This window comes from Fundulus heteroclitus, unplaced genomic scaffold (assembly GCF_011125445.2).
Source record: "Fundulus heteroclitus isolate FHET01 unplaced genomic scaffold, MU-UCD_Fhet_4.1 scaffold_251, whole genome shotgun sequence".
NCBI classification, from domain to species: domain Eukaryota; kingdom Metazoa; phylum Chordata; class Actinopteri; order Cyprinodontiformes; family Fundulidae; genus Fundulus; species Fundulus heteroclitus.
In genome coordinates this window covers 151,980-176,072 of record NW_023396662.1, presented here as the reverse complement: position 1 = coordinate 176,072, position 24,093 = coordinate 151,980, and the positions used below count along the sequence as shown (strand labels likewise).

Genomic DNA, 24,093 nt, shown 5'->3' with positions numbered 1-24,093 from the left:
CGATATTACAACAATAAAAGGCTTGCGATATTTCAGTTGATTTGTAATGAATCCAGAATGTATGACATTTCATGTTTTTTAATTGCATTACAGAAAATAAAGAACTTTATCACAATATTCTAATTTTCTGAGACAGTCCTGTATATATATATATATATATATATATATATATATATATATATATATATATATATATATATATATATATATATATAAACTATAGATCCATATAAAGTGATAGTGAACAGTGCAAAAAGACCCAAAATTCAGTGTCTAAGAAAGTACAGTGTGAAAAAGTTAATTATTGGAAACTCATGGTGTGACAGTTAATCAACTCAAAACACCAGAGGTTACCTTTAAAGGGTCTCTCTCTGGGTCAGTAGGTGACACCATCATGAGGAAGACTGCTGACTGGACAGAGGTCCAGGAGACAATCATCAACACCCTTCACTGGGAGAGTTGAAATCACTTTGGAGTTCTTTTGATATTTACACAACCCAGAGCCCTTGAATACAGCGTAAAGGCACATTGGTAAATCCTCTCTAGTCAGAAGGCCTGTTGATTATTGAAGTGCTTTTGTCTTGACTGTTTCCATTAAGAAAAAGAAACTAAACGCTCCTACATGTTCAAGTTCTTTAAAGATTTTTGATCTCGTTTAGTTGCTGGTGGCAAACGTTGTGTTTGAGAAAGATCTGAAAGGAAACAGACGAGTCCACCAAGTCCGTTGTACTGGTAATAAAGAATATATGATCAGTGGCGGCTGGCCAGTAGGGGCCCTCGGGCGCCGCCCCCTTTAAATCGTTTAGATAATAAATGATTTCTGAACTGCAAAGTACTTAGAAATGTATTTATTCATACTGTGTGTCCAATAGACATGTTAGAATTTATTAAAATAGTAAATACATAATTCTATGTAATTTCTCACATTGTGCACACTTCCTTTCCTATGTGCAGGGCGCCGGTCTAATGAGAGTGAATGTAGGCGCAGCAACTTGGGGAAGCACGTGATCTGAGGCTGACTTTTAATTGGTTATTTAGGGTTTTTCACAGGGCGCAGCGCTCTGCGTCCCGGACACACCCATTCTGTTGTGTCATTACTGGTAGAGTGTCAGTACTGGCTAATTTTTTTAAAAACATTGTGTGATTGGACAATCCCCGATTCGACTCATTAGCGCAGCTGCAGTTCGTTAGGTTGATTCACGTTTACGTTTGCAAAGTGGAGTAGTTTCAAAATGAGAGAAAATTCTGTTTTGTCTTTACAAAACAATGCTTTTACAAAGCGTTCACTTGAAGAAAAAAACAGGATAAAGGATCTTGGACCGGATCGTCTTAATTTACAAATTCAGCAGCAGGCAAGTGATCTCTCCACTCCATGGTTGGACAAAGCAGTGTAGGTAGTAGTCAGCCAGTGAAGAGGCGTCGGACACAGAGATGACTGACTTTAACAAGAATATAATTGAGAAATTTGCTGGGCAGAAGGAAAGGAGGGCAAAATTCATGTTCAAATAGTGCTATTTTTTAAGATTTGTTTTGTTTGTTTTTCATTTGTTTGTTTGTGTGCGCCCCCCTCAGTATTTTTAGCACCAGCCGCCACTGTATATGATTACTAGAAATACAAACAGAGCCCGACTCTTACCTGGTTGATCTCTTCTTGAGTGGATTTAAGCGAACTGATGATTGTTTCCAGTTGGATCTTGCCGGCGGCCAGGCTCTGTTCCAGCTGTCTCTCCTCCTGGTGCAGACGGTCCAAGTCAGCCTTTGCTCGGCTAAGCTCTTCCTCCTGATTCTGCAAATCCGACTCCTGAGAGTGGATCTGACTCTGAAGGGTTGAGATCTGCAGCAATGAGAGAGTAATCAGAGCAGGGTTTTCAGCTGACAGGTATAACAATAAAAGCTCAACAGACAGAAGAACTAAGGAGAGTAAGTGTCATCCTGGAAATATTTCTCCCTCCCGAATGTACAACACTTAATGTTACAGTACTAAAATACTAGTCATTTATAACTGTTGGCAAAAAAAGAGCATTGTCATGAACTAAACAAAGCAAACCAAAGGCATTCAGTGAAGGCCCTAAGCACCACCTTTTATTTCATTTGGTTGCTAATGAAACAGTATTTCTTGAATTTGCTAAATCCTGTCTCCTATCTTCTTACTGTGAAACTTTGTTACTGTTTCAATGTCTTTTAAAGTTTTTTTCTTAAAAAAGACAGGGTTTTCTAATCTTGATTTTGGTCTACAGGATTCTCTGTGTTAAGTCTGGCTAAAAGCAGAGAATCCCGGACACGTATTTTACATGCATGCAGGTCCAAGAATCTCTTCTCTCTTCTCAGGCCACAGCCTGTTAACTTGTTCATTGGTGACTAAATGCAGTTAGTAGTTTTCACTCGTTAGACAGTTGTTAGAAGTCTAATGATCTGTCAGACAGATATTGATTTCTCTCGGCAAATACTACTGACATCTTTCCATTAAAGGCTCCAGGGAGCACCTCATCGCTTGACAACTTTGTCAGGAACTGGAGTGTTCCCATGATGGGTCATGAGTCTACTACTAGTCGGGAGGAAAATCTTGCTATTGAAGAAGTTAAAAATAAAGTTAACTCCCTGCAAAATGGGAAATAAAAAAAGGTTAAAAACCAAAATAACTGGACTTCTATTCTGAAGCTGAAGACGTTTCATTTCCCATCCAGGAAGCTGTCTCAATTAAAAATATCTGGAATCGTGTGGAGTTCCAAGCTTTATAGAACTGCCGGCGAGCAGTAATGCTGAATATATGTTTAGGAAAATGTAATGTCATAATTGTAAAGAGGAAACTTTTGTCAACCACAATACGAGGCACTTTAATCTACTCATTTACTTATTTTGTTTTAAGCTAGTTTGGAGTTACACAAGTGAAGTGAAGCCTGTTCTCACCTGATTGTGTAAAACCACTAGCAGCAAACATTTCATTATATTTTCATTGTTCAGAAACACAGTGCCGCCATCTTATTTTACATGCATGTTTCACAGCTTGGATTTAGTTGCACTTTGAATTCAGGTCAACTCCTAGACAAAATGCTTGACATAAAAGCAAGTTTTAAAAATAATTTCTTTAATTTCTTTTTGTGAAATGAAAACCAATTCTTTGATTTTGAACCATTGAATAAGTAAAAATGACTTGTTTGATAAAAGAATCAGGTGGAATGGATTTACTGGACTTGGAATCTGTCTGCATGACTGGCCTGAATGGACCTTTTTGTCTCTGGACAGCCTTGAGACAACAAGGTATAAATAAACAGAACTGAATTAAAAAGTTATGTTTGTACTTCAGAATCTTGAAGACACATTGATTCAAGGAATTATTCAAAGCAGCTTCTCCCTGCTTCTCTCACATGCTTACAATAAAATATTTTGCCAATGTCACATTCACTTAGGACCAATGTTGGTAAAATACATTTACTCCTAAAATGTCTTTATTTATTTCAATAAATCCAAATTTTATATCTGAATTAATTCTTTGTCACCATCAAAAAATCTTCAGGTTAATATGGTACAAGAAAACTTCTCAATAAACAAAAGCATATTAGAGTCCTGTAGTCAATATTTTCACTGGACAAATAAAATAAGGAATTGTAGACGGGGTTGTCTAAGGAGGAGTACCAGCGCAGGCAGCAGCTGGGTCTCTGCCTCTACTGTGGAGGAGAGGATCACCGAGCCCGGTCTTGTCCGGTAAAAGAACAAGCTCAGTAGGGGGTAGGGGATCCCTACTGAGCTACACCAGACTCGCTGTCTCCTTCGAGCGGTTACTTCCGGCCACTCTAACCACTCCTTCAAAGTCCCACAATGTCTCCGTATTTATCAATTCTGGTGCCGACACAGAATTCATGGATGAGGGTCTGGCCAGGAAATTGAACATCCCTCTTCATCCTGGCTCCTCCCCCGCAGTGTGCTTGCCCTGGACGGCCACAAACTGAACCACTCTCGCCTCATCTCAGAACCTGTGGAGTTAACTATGGGAGGTAATCATAGAGAGCAGCTGGTTTTTATGATTATTGACTCCCCGCAGGTCCCAGTAATTTTGGGCGCGACCTGGCTCAGAAGACACAATCCCCAGATAGACTGGCGAAGTGGTGGAAGTGATGGGCTGGGCGCTGGGCGAGCTCCTGTTCTGAATCATGTCTGTTCTCTGCTCAGCCACTTATTTCATCTGACGGTAAGGCTGATGATTACTACCCCGATTTATCTAAGGTTCCTTCCTACTACCATGATCTTAAGGAGGTTTTTAATAAGGCCAAGGCCACGATCCCCCCTCCTCATTGTCCTTTTGACTGCGCAATCAACTTATTACCTGGAACCACCCCACCCAGAGGTCGTCTCTATTCCTTATCACCGCCTGAGTCCCAAGCAATGCAGGATTACATAAATGACTTGTGTGCTCGTCATGGATTGTCCATCACAAACACCATGTTCAAGCATAAGGGTGTCCATATGTGCTCTTGGCACCAGGACACCCTAGGTCGCAGTTCAATGATCGACTTTGTTGTCGTTTCATCTGATCTGCGGCCCCATGTCTTGGACACTCGGGTGAAGAGAGGGGCGGAGCTCTCCACCGACCACTACCTGGTGGTGAGTTGGCTCCGATGGCAGGGGAGGAAGCAGGTCCGACCGGTCAGGCCCTAACGTATTGTGAGGGTTTGCTGGGAACGTCTGGCAGAGTCCCCCACTAGACGGAGCTTTAACTCCCACCTCCGGGAGAACTTTAAACACGTCCCGAGGAAGGCGGGGGACATTGAGTCTGAATGGACCATGTTCCGCACCTCTATTGTTGAGGCGGCTAGTCGGAGCTGTGGCCGCAAGGTTGTCGGTGCATGTCGCGGCGGCAACACTCGAACACGCTGGTGGACACCAGCGGTGAGGGAAGCCGTCAAGCTGAAGAAGGAGTCCTACCGGGCTTTTTTGGCCTGTGGGACTCCGGAAGCAGCTGATGTGTACCTGCAGTCGAAGCGGCAGGTGGCTCGGCTGGTCGCCGAGGCAAAAACTCGGGCGTGGGAAGAGTTCGGAGAGGCCATGGAGAAAGACTTCCGTACGGCTTCGAAGCAATTCTGGTCCACTATCCGGCGTCTCAGAAGGGGGAAGCAGTGCAGTACCAACACTGTTTAAAGTGGGGGTGGTGTGCTGCTGACCTCGACTCGGGACGTCGTGTTTCGGTGGGCGGAATACTTCGAAGACCTCCTTAATCCCACCAACACGTCTTCCATTGCGGAAGCAGAGCCTGATGACTCTGGGTTGGGTTCTCCCATCTCTGGTGCTGAGGTTGCCGAGGTTGTTAAAAAGCTCCTCGGTGGCAAGGCCCCGGGGGTGGATGAGATTCGCCCTGAGTACCTTAAGGCTCTGGATGTTGTGGGGCTGTGTTGGTTAACGCGGCTCTGCAACATTGCGTGGACATCGGGGGCAGTTCCCCTGGATTGGCAGACTGGGGTGGTGGTTACCCTATTTAAAAAGGGGGACCGGAGGGTGTGTTCCAACTACAGAGGGATCACACTCTTAAGCCTCCCTGGTAAGGTCTATTGAGGGGTTCTGGAAAGGAGGGTCCGTCGGATAGTCGAATCTCGGATTCAGGAAGAGCAGTGTGGTTTTCGTCCTGGCCGTGGGACACTGGACCAGCTCTATACCCTCAGCAGGATTCTGGAGGGGGCATGGGAGTTTGCCCAACCAGTCTACATGTGCTTTGTGGATCTGGAGAAGGCATTCGACCGTGTCCCCCGAGGGATCCTGTGGGGGGTACTCCGGGAGTATGGAGTACCGGACCCTTTAATAAGGGCTGTCAGGTCTCTGTACGACCGGTGTCAGAGTCTGGTCCGCATTGCCGGCAGTAAGTCGGACCCGTTTCCGGTGAGAGTTGGACTCCGCCAAGGTTGCCCTTTGTCACCGATTCTGTTCATAACTTATGGACAGAATTTCTAGGCGCAGCCAAGGTGTTGAGGGGATCCGTTTTGGTGGCCTTAGGATTGCGTCTCTGCTATTCGCGGATGACGTGGTCCTATTGGCTTCATCAGGGCGTGATCTACAGCTCTCACTGGAGCGGTTCGCAGCCGAGTGCGAAGCGGCCCGGATGAGAATCAGTGCCTCCAAATCCGAGACATGGTCTTGAACCGGAAAAGGGTAGAGTGCCTTCTCCGGGTTGGGGAGGATGTGCTGCCCCTAGTGGAGGAGTTCAAGTATCTTGGGGTCTTGTTCACGAATGAGGGGAAGATGGAGCGGGAGATCGACAGGCGGATTGGTGCAGCGTCTGCTGTGAAGCGGGTGCTGTACCGATCCGTTGTGGTGAAGAGAGAGCTAAGCCAAAAGGCGAAGCTCTCGATTTACCGGTCGATCTACATTCCTACCCTCATCTATGGTCACGAGCTTTGGGTCGTGACCGAAAGAACGAGATCCCGGATACAAGCGGCTGAAATGAGTTTTCTCCGTAGTGTGTCTGGGCTCTCCCTTAGAGATAGGGTGAGGAGCTCAGTCATCCGGGGAGGACTCATCACATCGAGAGGAGCCAGTTGAGGTGGCTCGGGCATCTGGTCAGGATGCCTCCTGGACGCCTCCCTGGTGAGGTGTTCCGGGCACGTCCCACCGGGAGGAGGCCCAGGGTAAGACCCAGGACACGCTGGAGGGACTATGTCTCCCGGCTGGCCTGGGAACGCCTTGGGATTCCTCCTGAGGAGCTGGCCCAAGTGGCCGGGGAGAGGGACGTCTGGGCCTCCCTACTGAAGCTGCTGCCCCCGCGACCCGACCCCGGATAAGCGGAAGAAGACGGACGGAGGTTCTCAGGGATATGATTGGCCGCTTTGTTTTCGTTTACCTGGATGATATCCTTATTTATTCTGAGAACCTCACCCTTCATAAACAACATGTCCACTCAGTCCTTCTCCGGCTCCTTCAGAACCAGCTTTATGTAAAAGCTAAGAAATGTGAGTTTCACACAACATCAACCTCCTTCCTTGGTTTTGTTCTGTCCCCTGGTCAGATTTCTATGGACCCAGCCAAGGTCCGGGCCTTCACTGAATGGCCCACTCCTGTAGACCGTAAAGCAGCTCCAGAGGTGTCTGGGTTCTACAGGAGGTTAATTCGCAACTACAGCCAGGTTGCCTCCCCACTTCACGCACTCACGTCAAGCAAGACAAGGTTTGCTTGGAACGAGCAGACAGACCAAGCCTTCAAGCGCTTAAAGGGACTGTTCACCTCTGCTCCGATTCTTGTTTCTCCTGATCCAGAGAGGCAATTTATAGTAGAGGTGGATGCCTCTAGCTCAGGGGTTGGAGCAGTCCTCAGCCAAGAGTCCACTAACGGCCGTATTCATCCCTGTGCTTTTGTTTCCAGAAAGCTGTCTAAGACTGAGCAGAATTATGATGTGGGCAACCGTGAACTTTTGGCTGTTAAGTTGGCCCTCGAAGAGTGGAGGCACTGGCTCGAGAGCTCCAAGCTCCCGTTCTTGGTCTGGACTGACCACCGCAATCTGGAATACTTGAAGACTGCCAAGAGACTTAACCCCAGACAGGCAAGGTGGGAGTTGTTTTTCGGCCGTTTTGATTTCACCCTCTCCTACAGAACCGGATCCAAGAATGTCAAGCCCGATGCCTTGTCCAGAGTGTTCGAGGCTACAGAAGAGGACCTCGACCAAGAACGGGGGTTCATCCTGCCCGACACAGTAAGGTGTGCCGTTTCCCGCCTCGGGCTTGAGAGAGAGGTAAGGGAGTCGCTAGGGTCTGCTCAGGTACCCGAGGCCTGCCCCAGGGACAGACTCTTTGTCCCTCTCCACCTCAGACCTAAAGTCATCGACTTCTCCCACAGCTCCCGCCTATATGGTCATCCTGGCATCAATAAGACCCTTCGGCTTATTCGCGTCCAGTTTTGGTGGCCCTCCTTGGCCACAGACGTCAGCCAGTTTGTCTCCGCCTGTTCCCCCTGCAACCAGGCTAAGGCCCGTCGCCCCCCTACAGGTCTGCTCTGCCCTCTGCCTGTCCCATCCCGGCCTTGGTACAGCCTTTCAATGGACTTCAATACTGGTCTCCCGTCTTCTGACAGCTACTTGGTTATCCTCACTATTGTGGACCGCTTCTCTAAGATGGTCCATTTGGTCCCTTTACCTAAGCTCCCTTCAGCCAAGGAGATGGGGCTGATCCTAGCCAAGGAGGTGTTCAGGCTGCATGGCCTACCCTCTGATATTGTTTCAGTTAGGGGTCCCCAATTTGTGGCCCGTTACTGGCAGGAGTTCTGCGCCATGCTTGGCATCTGTTAACCTCTCCTCCGGCTTCCACCCTCAAACAGATGGCCAATCAGAGAGAATGAGTCAGGAGGTTGAGACTAAGATTTGCCTCTTTTGTCAATCTGATCCCTCCAAGTGGGCTCAAAATTTACCCTGGGAGGAGCACGCTATTAATGCCACACCCTCCAATTCCACTGGTCTCTCCCCATTCTATGTGGTTTATTAGTTCCAGCCACTGAGGAGGTGGAGTCCAGAGTCCCGTCTGCCCGTCTCTCAGCCATAAGGTGCCAGCGCGCCTGGAGGAAGGCCAAGAGGGCCATACTCGCTGCATCCCATAATCAGGCCCGCGCAGCCAATCGTCGCCAGGTTCCTGCCCCGCAGTACCAGGTCGGAGACAGGGTCTGGCTGTCCACCAGGGACCTTCCCCTGAAGGTCGACAGTAAGAAGTTGGCGCCTCGGTGTATCGGGCCTTTCACCATCTCCAAAGTGGTGAATCCAGTGGCGGTCCGCCTCCGTCTGCCTCCTGCCATGAAGATCCACCCCACGTTTCATGTTACCCGGGTCAAGCCTGTAAGACCTCTAGTCTGGTTCCCGCCCCCACGTCCCCACCTCCCACCCGTCTTGTTGATGGTTCCCCCCCATTTACTGTTAAGAAGATCCTGAAATCCTGTAAGTGGGGTCGGGGCACCCAGTACCTCATCGATTGGGAGGGTTACGGGCCTGAAGAACGCCAGAGGGTCCCTTTCCGCCACATTTTGGACAAGTCCCTTATTAGGGACTTCCACAGGGCCCACCCGGACCAGCCCAGGGCACCTGGAATTCGCCCTTGGGGGGGGGGGGGTGGCTCTGTAACGTTCCTGGCACTGGAGCTGCTAATTGCTATCACCTGTTCTGTCTCCACCCCACCAGCATAAAAGCTCTGTCCCTCTCAGCCTTCAGTGCCAGAACGCCTCGAGCCATCTCGGTGAGAATTTCCAGCCTTTTTGAAAACCTGTCTGTCTGTCTGAAGCCCAACCTGTCTTTGCCTGGTTTTTTGAGCCAGCCTAACCCCTCTTTGGATTTTGACTGCCCGCCTGAGTTCTGCCTGTCAGCCTCTGGACCTTGGATTGCCCGCCCGTATTCTGACCAACCAGCCTGTGAGGACCGGAGATTGCCTGCCCCTTTAACTGTCTCTTCTTTTGGATTCTGACTTGGACCTGGACCTGGAACCCCTCTTTGGACTCGCCCTCAGAATTGACTTTCCGCTATCGGACCCGGACTGTACCAGGACAAACGGCCTTGGATTATCCCAGCACGGACTATGCCGAACTCTGGAACCAAGAGTAGCCCAGACGAGCCAGCCCACGATCAGGTTAGTGATCTAGCTTCTAGTCCACAGTTCTGTCTGGCTCTGCTGATCACTAACCTGCCGTCTCACCATAGGAGCTGCCAGCCGGTGAGCGTGAGCCGCACAGACCGATGTGATGTTCTCCAACAACACTTTTTTTAAACAGACATTTTCTACTGCAAACACCAGTCTTTTACACTCCATATTGAAATTCATCCCTTGTCCCAAGGGATCAACTGGGACAATTTAAAATGTAATTATTTTAACTTAGACTCACAGAATGCAGTATCAACTATCTATTTAAAATCTGATTTATAAAATCACAATTGCAAATTTTTCTTTTCCCCATCCTCACCAACTGAGATTCTTCCTGGCACTTCAGGTGTACTTCGTTCAACATGTCCTCCAATTTATGCTTTTGCTGTTCCATCTCATCCAAACGGTCTTGAGCATCTTGTTTGTGTGCCTCCAGTTCCTGCAGACTGGTTGTCTCTCTGTCCATGTCATTCTGCATCTCCTGATGGATCATTTGTCAAACAAAAAAAAAGTGACAACATACCCAGGGGTTAGGGGTGTCAGATAAAGCCAAAATTGCTCACACATTGAAACCACTGCATGGTAAACTATCCATGATGTCATAGATTCACATGTTTGAACAACCAAATGAGTAAAGAACCATTATAAAAGTAGAAACCGTCCTCACCTGCACCTCCGCGCTCTTGTGTCTGATAGCTTCTTCCATCTCCCTAATGTCCTGCTCCAGAGAGTACTTCTCCCTGACGCAAACACAGCAAAAAACCTTTAACCACATTAAGACAAACAACACAGTAATGACAAGAAAATTAAGATATTAAACTGCAACTGTTTAGCTAAACACAGGACTGGATGCATATTAGCACATTTGGATTGGCGCAGATAGTTTACTGGACTAACAAGCACGTGTTGAAATGTTTTCATACAGAATGGTTTTTACATTATGGCTTACAGGATAAAATAAATCTTTGATAAACTGAAATAAAATGGCTTTAAATGGAATGGGTTTTTTTCTGAAAATATGGAGCTAAAATCCTTTGTTCACAGATGGATGGATGAACAGATGAACGGACAGACTGATATGACATTATTTATACCCCTTACAGATTTAGATAGTTTTTTTAACTTGATCATCATGTTTCTTTTGATTTATGTGTTTATTCAGTACATGTATGATGCTACAATGTGTTGTAGATGCCAGCAAAAAAAATTATATTTTTATGTTTATGAGCATGTATAAAATTATTCATACCCACTGCAAATGGTGAGTCGATTGTTTTCACTAACTTAACAGGTGAAAAACAGCAGCTTTCTGTGGGTGGTCTGTACCAAGTGATGGCAAAAACAAAAGTTGTGACTGCACATTGTTTTACCAACAACAAGGGGCTACAACACTATATCTAGTAGTAAAGGGGCTACAACACTATATCTGAATGTCTTCAAACTCCACCAAAGCACAAAGTACTATTAAATATTACAGAGGACAGGGTAAAAATGTGACTGTCCAGGTTTGTCTCCAGGTTTCCAGCTTGTAAACACTTGAAATTTGTAAAAGCTACCACCCCATGTGGGCGCTTAAACGCCTCTGCGCCCTTTGCGGTTCTTTACCTCGGAGAAGCGACCACACACTGAATAACTTGTTTTGAAGGAACAACTCTCAGAACAGAAACTACACTTCAATATTTCTGATCTAAATAAGCCAGAGAAATGATTACAGATTGGTGCTGAGGCTCTAGACAGGTATCGACACAGGAAAAAGGGATGAGGAAGAGCGAGCCACAATTAGCCTCCATTAGTCTTGATAGAAGCCTAGGCCCTCCTCAACGCTCCTCCCATTGTGGGCAGTAGGAAAGGTGTCACCACTCGGGTATTATCGGCTAGGCTGTGCATGGTGTCCAGGACTGTCTAAGTAAGCATGCTGCCCCGAGATAACTCATCGTTCGCTCTGGTATTTTCCTAAGAACTGCTTTCAAAAGCTCCAACAACCTTCATGTAATATCTGACAAAAGGTTGTTGACCATACAGACTGATGGAGAGCTGGTTGTAATGGTAACAAAGGGCAGCAGCTGTGTGTGTGTTGGACACTTTACAGAGAAACAGTTTGTGCAGGTCCCAATTGCTCCAGTTCGGCTTCTGTCACATGTTACAGCGTACATCAACAGGAGAGTTGAGATGTGATGAAGTTATACAACTGAATCATTTGCTCATTTCTGGCTAAATTAGGAAACAGCTAAAGTCAGGCTTGTGTCTATGTCACAAGTACTGCTGTAGCATCATGTAGCATCAATACAAAAGTATTAGAAAGTAGAGAATCGAGACTGATTTTCTGCAGCTCTTTTAACACTCAACTCAACTCAACTCAACTCAACTCAAACTTTATTTATAAAGCACATTTAAAACAACCGGGGTTGACCAAAGTGCTGTACAGATAAAAGATAAAAACTGAATGCTAAAATACATAAACACAATGCAAAAAGAAAAATTGAAAGCAGATAAAATATAATAGGATAAATGTTTCAATTTAAATAAAATGTTAAAATAAAATATAATTATAATTTGCCAAATGTCCACCTAGACTTGATTAAAAGCCAGGGAAAAGACATGTGTTTTTAGAGAGGATATAAAAACCTCCAAGGAGCCTGACGATCGAATATGCCAAGGCAAGTTATTGCACAGTCTCGGTGCCGCTGCCATGAAGGCACGGTCACCTTTGGTTTTAAAGGTATACTATGCAACCGGGGTTGATTTTCCAGCGAGGCTCCCCCCAGAGGGCGAAAGTAAAAGTGCACTGTCGTAAAGATGCTCAGCTGTTCTGGTTCCTCCGTCAAGCCAGGCGCGGTTGTTTTGAGCTTAGCAGACAGGCGAACGCAACGAAAAGTGGAAAAACGGCAGTACAAACAATGACTAACACAGTGAAGGTATGAACATCAAGCTTCTTGCAGCGCTATCTTGGCGCGTCGGCCGCCTCGCCAAGCCGCGGCCGCCGCCTCGCCAGTTTTATTATTATTATTATTATTTTTTTTTTTTTTTATGTTGGCGAGACGCTACCGCCACCGCCTCGCCAAGCCGCAGCCGCCGCCTCGCCGCCGCCGCCGCGGTAGCGTCTCGCAGACATAAAAAAAAAAAAATAATAATAATAATAATACTCAATATGCTTGCATGTTTATTTGACGTTAACACGCGGTTCTTTGTTGTTGCTTTCGCGCGTGCATATAGTGAATAGCAGGGCAAAAACACATGGAGTTCTCGTCGTAAAGCAAGACTTCTGTGTGTGCGGGCCGTGAGCTCTTGCAATTGCAAGTGCGGTATTTCCCCCACAGACCCCCAGGGCGGCCGCGAAAACCTTTGTTCGACCTGAAATGACTCATTTAATCATCCAAATCGGTATGGAACACATTAATTAACTGAAAAATGTTGCATAGTATGCCTTTAAGTCTGGTTTTAGGCATGACCAGTAGCAACTGATTAGAGGATCTCAGTGTTCTGGCCGGGACATGGATTTTGAGAAGCTCAGTCAAATACTGGGGGGCTAGACCATTAAGAGCTTTAAAAACAAACAATAAAATTTTTAAATCTATTCTAAAAACAACAAGAAGCCAATGCAGCAAGGCTAGAACGGGTGATATATGGTCACGTTTACGTGTGCCAGTAAGGAGAGGGGCAGCTGCATTTTGTACCAACTGCAGACGGTGTAAAAGTGAGTGGTCCAAGCCAGCATATAATGAATTACAGTAATCTAATCTTGTATTAATAAAAGCATGGATTACAGTCTCCAGATCTCTGGGTGGCAGATACCCTTTCACTTTTGATAAAATTCTTAATTGGTAAAAACTTTTTTTTACGACCGAACTAACCTGGTGATCGAATTTCAACCTATGATCAAATATTACACCAAGATTTTTTACTGATGAACGAATATTAGGTGTAAGAGGGCCCAAGGAGCCAGGAGGAAAAACTGCTGGACTACAACCAAACATAATAATTTCGGTCTTATTTTCATTCAGATTCAAAAAGTTTGAGGTCATCCAAGATTTTACATCGTTTAAGCAGACACTGTTTGCAGCAGTTGCTTACCTCTGCAACTGGGCTATTTCCTGACTGATGTCATCCAGCTCCTTGATGCCAGTGAACTCGCCTGAACCCACTGAACTAGAGCTGTCCTGTCAACACAGACAAATACAAGAAATGAGGTAGGGGAGCTTTGGAAAGGCAACTTTGGAAGAAAACTAGATGACAAGGAGGCAACAAACGATCCAGGCACTAAGGGACAGAAACAGAGGTAAAGAAGGGACAGTAATGGAGAAGTCAACAAGCAATAAACATCCTGTTATCAGCAGTTGTTTGGTGATTGACCATGTTTTGGTGAATAAAGCTGTCAGGAAGATTGTTGGTTGCCTTTGATATCTTCTGTGTACAAAACTCAACAAGTAGAATGCAACCAACAGCAATATGGGGATTCACTCTAAGAAGTTGGGGCTCCCAATAGAGTTTATCTACCTTCTGTACATTGATATAAGATATAAAAGCACTTTGTTGGGACATATCCAGCTACATGTGTCAAAAATGTGTTAATGTTACCAGTTTCCTCTAAGTTGGCAGACTTTTTTCCTTCGGTCTTTCGTGCCAATGGTATGGCGTTAACCTCTGCTATCTCCAGGTTGGAATCTTGATTCAAGCTCCTATTCATCTGTCTGTCACAAGTACTGAAGCACTGAAGACATAAAACTGCCTCCATGACATTTAAAACTCCTGATATATTAAAGAATTATTTTTGTTCTTTGACAATGTATTCTGGGAAAAACTGGTTAGTTTTAAACTAAGAGCAACATATATGCTTGTGCCTGTTATGTTGCTCACATAAAACTAAGAACAACATGTGTTATTTTGCTATAGCTTGTTTTAACTTGTGGGGGGAACCTATGACAATGTGTTGTGGGAAAGACCGATTCTGTATTCCTTATTTTGCTTATATTTGCGCTATTATCTGAGTTTGCAATATTATTTTTCTTCACACACTGCTGAGATGCTGGGAACGGTTTTTGTTTTGGAAACGGGACGAACAGCTCAGATGGGGGGGAGAAGTTGCCACTCTCGCTCCCATCTGATACTTTGTTTATTGGTATAAAAAGGAGGGGACCGCCCTCAGTCGTTGAAGTCAGCTGTGGGTTGTATGGACACCCGGCTCCGTGGATTATGCTCTAACTGGACTGACCGACTTCCCAGTCTTAACCATGGTAAGAGATGGAACAACACGCCTGTTTGAAAGCTTGCCATGATTTAAGTGCTTGCTACTTTGCGTGTGCGAAGTGCTTGCTATTTTGTGTTGCTGTGTTCTGTGGGGAATAATAAATGTGTGCCTTATATTCTAACAGAAACAGTGTTTGAGTCCTTATTTATGTTTGCTGATCTCTCCCGATCCTGAAATAAACATTTCATAAAACATTTTTGGCGTTGTCAGCAGGATTGAGAAGAGACTGCAATATACAAATATGGAAGTGAAGGTAGTACCGAGATGGGAACCCTTTCATTTTGCAGAGATAGCGCTGTGTTTGCGCGATAGTGGAGAAAACCGGAACGGTGGGATGCTCCGTAGACAGCGGGACCCAAAGACTTATTGGCAATGTTGCAGAAAATTGAAGTGTAAAGAAAAAAAAAGGTTCCGGCGGCCGGATTGTAGTGGCGTTTGATCTTTGCCACTGCATGGAAACAGAAGCCGGCCAACAATTAAAAACTCAGCAGTTAAAAGAATAGAGCTGCAATCTGCTGAGTGGCTGTGTCGACAGCATCTGAAAATGTTGAGTCACCAGCTGGAACAGATAACTAGTGTTGCAGGAAAGCTGTAGCTAGGGTGTCTGTGGTAACAAGAAAGAAACAAAAGTTCCGTAGGAAAAAAGTGTCAGCAGAAGACTCTGCGCGCAAGCTGTCTATGTTGTCTTTTTCATATCTTGTCGGTTAAAATGGGTTCATTGTGTGTGAATGAGTAAAGGAGTGTGCTTGAATCCGCGGAGTGTGTGTGTAAATGAGACTTTGTGTGTAAATCTGTGTATGTACTGCAGATTCGTGTATATTAGGGAGCTGAGAACAGTTCCGGAGCGTAAGAGACTTACGGTGGAAAATTACTGGAGTTTTGAGTTAATCCTTGAGAAACAAGTAAAAGTGTTCAGCATGGAGGGAGCATTTAATCAGGATATTCGTGAAAATCATTCAGTATGGATATCAGTGGGAGGACAGATTGAAGTTTTTGTGCACCCCCCCCGCAAGAGAGCGTTCTGCGTGCAAACAACAGCTGGTCAAGGCAGTTATATTGAAAAAAAAAAACAGTTATCACGGTGAGATTTTGTTCTTTTGGAGGGAGAAGTGGCCACTCCCATCTGGTACTTTGTTTATTGGTATAAAAAGGAGGGGACCGCCCTCAGTGGTTGAAGTCAGCTGTGGGTTGTATGGACACCCGGCTGCGTGGATTATGCTCTAACTGGACTGACCGACTTCCCAGTCTTAACCATGGTAAGAGATGGAACAACACGCCTGTTTGAAAGCTTGCCAGGCTTTAAGTGCTTGCTACTTTGCGTGTGCGAAGTGCTTGCTGTTTTGTGTTGCTGTGTTCTGTGGGGAATAATAAATGTGTGCCTTATATTCTAACAGAAACAGTGTTTGAGTCCTTATTTGTGTTTGCCGATCTCTCCCGATCCTGAAATAAACAATTCATAAAACAACTCCCTAAAGTAACACTACTGCACTGGGATGCCTTTTTAGTTGAAACTCAAATTACAAGCAGCTCAGGTAAGCTTGAGCAATCAAGTTTTCAGGGATAAATGTTCAGGGTAGATTAATGAACACCAGAGGACAAGAGGGTGTATATCATGGGAAAAAACTTGCACAAACACAATCATAAAATCAATGATTGTAAAATAATTTGACAGCTGCTGTATTTAGCAATGTTTATTAATAAACTGGTATTTCATAGTTACCAATGTGCTAAATCTGAATATCAATAGTGTTTTGATTTGGATCTGCGCCTGATCGTTTTGATTTTTCTAAATACTGCCTTTAGATAACCTTTTTCCTGAATCAGCATTATATAATGTAAGTAACCTAGCTGCACTGAATAGTATCAGCCAAAACTACTGTTTTATAAGCACATAAAATAATCCTTTTCAGAAAGTGATCTTGACTTTCTGTTGTGTGGAATCAGCTGACAGGATGAGATCCAGTCATTACACTGAAAACTTGCAAATGCTTTCCAGCAGATATACTGAAAGCATTCAGGGATTGAAAAGCTACATGTTACCTACCCACAACTGGAACATTATAGTCTGAAGAAGAGGAGACAAAAACATCAGCAGCAGAAAAGTTAACATATAATTGATGATTGACAGCGAGTGGTAAAAGTGTCTTTGAATGCGATACCGCGCGCGAGCTATTTTTAGAAACACAACGTCACGATGACGTCACATCACGTGGTACGCAGTGGGACAAACTCCTGAAAATCCGCCGTTGTTTCGCTGTAAGAGACGTGCGTTAGCCTAGGTTTTACTCGGTAAACGACTGCTTTTTCCAAATCTAAGACCATGGTTTTTAAACATTGTTGCTATGGAACGTGCAACAGCGACTCGAGGTACGCTGATCGGCCGCATATGAAGGATGTTTTCTTCAAGACTGCCAAGGAGAAATGTGTGCTTGGAACACCGGGGCGGTCGGCCTACACAACAGTTCAACCCGGAAAAAGTTACCAAATTCAAGTACATATGTAGCAAGCATTTTGTCGGAGGAAAGGGCCCAACCGAAGAACATCCTGACCCAATTCCAGCGACATCAAGTCAAGGTAAGAGTATTTTGGTGGCCGACATGTTAATAAAGTAGCGCCTGCTACCATGACAGCATATAGGCTATCATGGTAGCAGGCGCTAACATGATAGCCTGCTACCAGGATAGCTTACTCAAAAACATTTCAAATGAGACAAACATTAAACATATACCCATTCCTGGACGGTGATTGCAAACAACAACAACAAAAAAAAAAACGGCCGACGCTGCCATGATCGCCGCGCAGGAAAAAAAAACAAAGCTTACCGTTCATCAACTCGGCCAGTTTTCCAGTCTTTTTAAACCATCGAACCTCAAGCCATCGTTTGAGCTGAAGGTTGGTGTGTTCTTCGACAGTGCGACCAGTAATCCGTGTGCCTGGGACATTGTCTTGGGAAAGTTTAACGGCTGTAAAGTCGGTCATATCTGTTATCCGTGCGTTCTCTCCTGTATGCCCTACCTAAGCGGCAAAAGGGGCGTTGCTCTTGAGACGGTGACGTCACGTGCGCGGTACCGCATTCAGGGAGGAACCTTTTGACCATTTCACACAATTCTCTAAATCTGATAGATTTAGGCTCAAAGGAAACTTTTAATTTGGCCAACATGTTTTTTTCTGACTGGAAGTAGAACAAACATGTTGGCCAGATATTAACATTTTGTAATGGCCCACTCAGAGCTCTGACTTGAATCTGATAGAGAATCTGTGGAAGAAGATAAAGATTAGCATCATGGCAAAGAGGTCTTCAAAAGGCAAATACTTGGAGTTCATCATCAAATTAATTTATTCAAAATATAAGTGGAAACATGCAAAACTAAAAAAATATTATAGAAGTAATGCCAATTCAATTAATTATTGAACAGGATATACATAATCTTCTCAGAAACAATGTCTTGGCTGACGTTTTAAATCAAAAATTTCCATGGTAGGAATTACTTTGGGCTTAAGTGTATACACATTTAAGAAAAAGACAAAAAAATTAAAAGATACAAGTAAGAGAAAAACAAAACTCACCCTTCTCATTTCTGACAGAGCAGCTATCTCTGATCCTACTGGGGTAATGTATCCGGACATCGTCTGGAGCCCCAAAAAGAAGAGATATTGTTATTAACCAACTGAAACAAACACAGGGGTGTCAAAATCAAACATACATAGGGACAAATTCAGACTCTACATGTAATATAAATAAATATTAAATTAAGTAAGCAAAAAGTAAGGAATGTTTTCCCTTTCTTCAGATATAAGAATAAACCTTTTTATATTAAAAACCCTTTAAAGGAGCAATAAGCGAAATTTCATTATTTTAGATACAAAAGAAACAAAAAATGTGTTTTGGTAAACCCCACACACCATCTCTTTGTGTTGTTCTCCAGTCTCTTGTTTACACAGGGCTGGCCAGGCATGCCCATAAGTACATGCTGTTCTACTGCGTATTTATCCTTTGCAAATAGGCTAATACAAAACGATGGGTGAGAACTGATGGGTGCCGAGGGTTGGAGAGAGGTAGTGACAGACGTGGCTTGATACACATTTTGTTTTGGTCTATCGACCGAACTCAAGCTCTTGTTGGTGAAATATTGCTTATTGCTCCACCCTGCTGTTGGTGCACTGCTGTTTTTAACAGGGTTTATACAGGAATGAGTAAACCTAATTTAATATATATATATATATATATATATATATATATATATATATATATATATATCTCACTTGTTCCTAAATTAAACATATCATTACCCAATCCTGTCTTCCCTTCACTGGTTGCCTGTTTATCTTAGAGTTCAGTTTAAAGAACTTCTGTTTGTTTTTAAGGATTTAAACAGCTTAATATTATTGTTGTTTTAAACTGTTGAGTCTTTACTCAAGTAATTTTATTAGACATTATTTTGTTTTACCTCGTGTTAAAGTGCTCTTTAAATAATGATGACAATGATGATGATTATGATCATAAGAAACTTTTGCATCATCACCCACAAGCTGGAAAGAAAAGAGACAAAAACATTTTTCACACCTCACTTAGTAACTCAAGGAATTATTTTAAACTAAATATTTTAGGCTAAAATATTAAACTGTTCATTGGTTGTTGTTTTTTCTTCAATCCCACCGTTATGTTTATTAATTTCTGCCAAAACCTGCAGTATTTTCATTTAATCCATCTAAATGCAGTATTTGCAAGCCCTACTCTGATTGGATGGAAAGACACCTGTCTGTGATTAGCTGGTGAGGTGGACAGTTTTTGAAGTCACAAGCACACAGACAGAATTCAGCGAGCCGGGCACAGCTGATATTGAGCGTGGAAGTAGCAGGTCACGGGCAGACTCGGAACCGAGCACTCAAACAGAAGACACAAATATCGCTCCAGTAGTTGATATACGCAATGCTTACTGAGAAATACCCGCGTATACCCGCGTACACCCTGGACTACACTGTCCGACTTCATGTGAGATCGCAAAGCATTGACACCCATTGTGCAAAGCCTAACAGGGCAAAATCCTTCGTCATCTTTACCGTCGACAGGCTGCAGCCATGTCCCGAATTCCTCGTTTTTCATCCACTTTTGTTGAAATTTGCATTTTCCCCATTCTCTAGCTCTTTCTCTGCCTCGAGCTCCTTTTCCAAACATTGTATAAACATACGGCTTTACAATCAACCAGAAGCAGTTCCGCGCAAACACTCGGAATCAGTTATATCTGATAATATATCTGAAGAAACTGCTTTTATGACCGTATCTTTTTTTAGAAAAAAAATAAGCCATTTTTAATGCCACATATAATCACATTTAATGACTTTTAAAGCCAATTAACGCTTTAATTTTAAAACATTTCATTTATTGACTTTAATGACTTTTGATGCCCCGCAGAAACCCTGTTTAAGGATGGGCCTCCATGTCCCTAAAAACAGCAGTGCACCAACAGCTGGTTGCAGAAGTGTGAGCCACCAGAATTGACAAAGACTCATGGATAGGTGTCTAAACGTTTCCAGAAAGAACTGAGCAAAAGTTCTTTCTGGAGGTATTCAGACTGAGCTCTAGTGCAGTGGTCCCCAATCCTGGTCCTCGAGGGCCGGTGTCCTGCAACTTTTATTTGTTACATTGCTTCAACACACCTGAGTCAAATAATGAGGTCATTAGGAGGACTCTGGAGAACCTGACAGAACACTGGGGAAGTAAGTCAGGTTCACATGTAAAACCTGCAGGGACACTGGCCCTTGAGGACCAGGATTGGGGACCACTGCTCTAGTGTTTATGTATCCAGTTAGTTTCAGTGTTAGCCGTTCATTATAGCTCCGCTGCTCTCACCTTATACTTTGAACACGGCTGAGAGTCGCAAGAAGCGAACTGTCTTACAAGTTAACGAGAAGAAGAGGAAGGCCTAAGAAGAAAGAAAGGATAACAGAGTGGATTTGGGAGGCGGCTAGTCGGAGCTGTGGCCGCAAGGTTGTTGGTGCATGTCGCGGCGGCAACACTCGAACACGCTGGTGGACACCAGCGGTGAGGGAAGCCGACAAGCTAAAGAAGGACTTCTATCTGGCTTTATTGGCCTGTGGGACTCCGGAAGCAGCTGATGTGTACCGGCAGTCGAAGCGGCAGGCGGCTCTGCTGGTCGCCGAGGCAAAAACTTGAGCGTGGAAAGAGTTCGGAGAGGCCATGGTGAAAGACTTCCGTACGGCTTCGAAGCAATTCTGGTCCACTATCCGGCGTCTCAGGAGGGGTAAGCAGTGCGGTACCAACACTGTTTATAGTGGGGGTAGTGTGCTGCTGATCTCGACTCGGGACGTCATGCATCGGTGGGCAGAATACATCGAAGACCTCCTTAATCCCACCAACACGTCTTCCATTGCGGAAGCAGGGCCTGAGGACTCTGGGTCGGGTTCTCCCATCTCTGGTGCTGAGGTTGCCGAGGTTGTTAAAAAGCTCCTTGGTGGCAAGGCTCCGGGGGTGGATGAGATTCGCCCTGAGTACCTTAAGGTTCTGGATGTTGTGGGGCTGTGTTGGTTAACGCGGCTCTGCAGCACTGCGTGGACATCGGGGGCAGTTCCCCCGGATTTGCAGACTGGGGTGGTGGTCCCCCTATTTAAAAAAAAAGGGACCAGAGTGTGTGTTCCAACTATAGAGGAATCACACTCTTGAGCCTCCCTGGTAAGGTCTATTCAGGGGTTCTGGAAAGGAGGGTCCGTCGGATAGTCGAATCTCGGATTCAGGATAAGCAGTGTGGTTTTTGTCCTGGCCGTGGAACACTGGACCAGCTCTAGACCCTCAGCAGGATTCTGGAGGGGGCATGGGAGTTTGCCCAACCAGTATACATGTGCTCTGGAGAAGGCGTTCGACCGTGTCCCCCGAGGGATCCTGTGGGGGGTACTCCGGGAGTATTGAGAACCGGGCCCTTTAATAGGGGCTGTCAGGTCTCTGTACAACCGGTGTCAGAGTCTGGTCCGCATTGCCGGCAGTAAGTCGGACTCGTTTCCGGTGAGAGTTGGACGCCGCCAAAGCTGCCCTTTGTCACCGATTCTATTCATAACTTTTTTGGACAGAATTTCTAGGCGCAGCCAAGGTGTTGAGGATCCGTTTTGGTGGCCTTAGGATTGCGTCTCTGCTATTCGCGGAAGACTCGGTCCTATTGGCTCCATCAGGGCGTGATCTACAGCTCTCACTAGAGCGGTTCGCAGCCGAGTGCGAAGCAGCCGGGAATAAAATCAGTGCCTCCAAATCCGAGACCATGGTCTTGAACCGGAAAAGGATAGAGTGAGGGGAAGATGGAGCGGGAGATCGACAGGCGGATTGGTGCACCGTCTGCTGTGAAGAGGGCGCTGTACCGATCCGTTGTGGTGAAGAGAGAGCTGAGTCAAAAGGCAAAGCTCTCGATTTACCGATTTACCAATCTACGTTCCTACCCTCATCTATGGTCACGAACTTTGGGTCGTGAACGAAAGAACGAGATTCCGGATACAAGAGGCCGAAATGAGTTTTCTCCGTAGTGTTTTCTGGGCTCTCCCTTGGAGATAGGGTGAGTAGCTCAGTCATCCGGGGAGGACTCAGAGTAGAGCCGCTGCTCCTCCACATAGAGAGGAGCCAGTTGAGGTGGCTCGGGCATCTGGTTAGGATGCCTCCTGGACGCCTCCCTGGTGAGGTGTTCCGGGCACGTCCCACCGGGAGGAGGCCCAGGGGAAGACCCAGGACACGCTGGAGGGACTATGTCTCCCGGCTGCCCTGGCCTGGGCCTCCCTACTGGAGCTGCTACCCCCGCGACCCGACCCCGGATAAGCGGAAGAAAAAGGACGAACGGACGGACGGATTTGGGAGATTCTCAGGAGCGGAAAAACAGGTAAGATAGTCTGGTGCATGCACGGTTATTCAAAAAGTGAATTGGGTGTTTCTCAGCTACTTTTCAGAAAAATCAACCACTCTGCCTTTAAAGTTGAAAATCAATGATAAATTGACTTAAATAGCAAGAAAGGAAAATGTTTGATTTACTTACAGGTATGGGAGTTCCTCTCTCTGACGGTGGGATCATGTCACAAGTGAGGGCCTGGGGCGGGTCAATACCCTTGCTTACTTTCTGATGGATGAGGTGCATGGCCAGGGCAAACTGTTCCCTGTTCAGTTTGCCTATCTGCCTTGTATCTGCCAAAGACCTGAAGAGCAGAAGCACACAGTTGACAAAAATACATTTCTATTATTTAGTATGGCTGAGCAGACTGACAGAACAAGACTAGAATCACCAGTCTGTGAATGTTTCAGGTGCGGTTTGTGTCAGACTGTAAAACAATGACGTAGAATGCATAGAATGCAATTAAGTTTTAACAGTAACACCGATGCTGATCCCGCACAAAGCTAAAAACAAGAGAGTACTTTGATCAGTGTTCTATGTGTCACTTTGGTTTGCATGCTTTTCTGGCACCTTTACTTTGTGTGTTGCTTTTTTCTGCATTCATAGGACAGGCACGTTGTCCAGTAAATCCTAAACAACTACAGTTTAATTGTGAATATTATGGATGTCACAAGATTTCACCAGTCTCAGTGTCTTGTTCAGATAAAGTCTGTCACACAAAGCTCATTCTGATTGCTTTCACCATGACGGCAGATGTAGGCACAGAAAAACCTTCAACACTTAATTCAATTCAATTCAATTTTATTTATATAGCGCCAATTCATGAAACATGTCATCTCGAGGCACTTTACAAAGTCAAATTCAATCATATTATACAGATTGGTCAAAAATTTCCTATATAAGGGAACCAGTTGATTGCTTCAAAGTCCCGACAAGCAGCATTCACTACTGGAGAAGCGTAGAGCTACAGGGAGAGTCGTCTGCATTGTCCATGGCATTGAAGCAATCCCTCATACTGAGCAAGCATGAAGCGACATTGGAAAGAAAAACTCCCCATTAACGGGAAGGAAAAACGAAATGTTAGAAAACATTGCCATACGCTACAGCTACCACAGAACGCTGAGGCCAGGGCCTGAGTGAAAGCTTCCAGTTTGTTTGTTTTAAGGTATCTGGACAGTGACTGGGTGGGTTATTGTACACCCTTGTAGATTCCTAAACTTTTAGCCTATGTCAAAATCAAAAAGATGGCCCCCTGCATGATTGCGTGGAAAGAAGTGTTAGGAGTATGTTTTTTTTCTTAACAAAGAAAAACAAAACATGGCAGATGTCACTTTTTCATTTACCTTGGAGAAAAGTTTCTGAATGATTTTGGGTAAAG

General features: G+C 44.9%; 1 protein-coding gene across 11 annotated transcripts in view; it reads right to left on the bottom strand.

The window, feature by feature from the left end:
* The window catches only part of eps15l1a (epidermal growth factor receptor pathway substrate 15-like 1a), a 137,587-nt gene that overhangs the window by 28,767 nt on the left and 84,727 nt on the right, over positions 1-24,093 (bottom strand). For 9 of the 11 annotated variants that reach the window (XM_036129921.1, XM_036129914.1, XM_036129918.1 and 6 more), the window contains 7 exons: positions 22,863-23,019; positions 18,403-18,465; positions 16,880-16,900; positions 13,662-13,747; positions 10,258-10,330; positions 9,910-10,071; positions 1,637-1,834 (listed from right to left, as the gene is read on the bottom strand). In XM_036129921.1, coding sequence (XP_035985814.1) covers positions 1,637-1,834; positions 9,910-10,071; positions 10,258-10,330; positions 13,662-13,747; positions 16,880-16,900; positions 18,403-18,465; positions 22,863-23,019 — 760 coding nt within the window. The remainder of the gene's footprint in view (positions 1-1,636; positions 1,835-9,909; positions 10,072-10,257; positions 10,331-13,661; positions 13,748-16,879; positions 16,901-18,402; positions 18,466-22,862; positions 23,020-24,093) is intronic. The other 2 variants (XM_036129917.1, XM_036129919.1) reach the window with 1 other exon arrangement.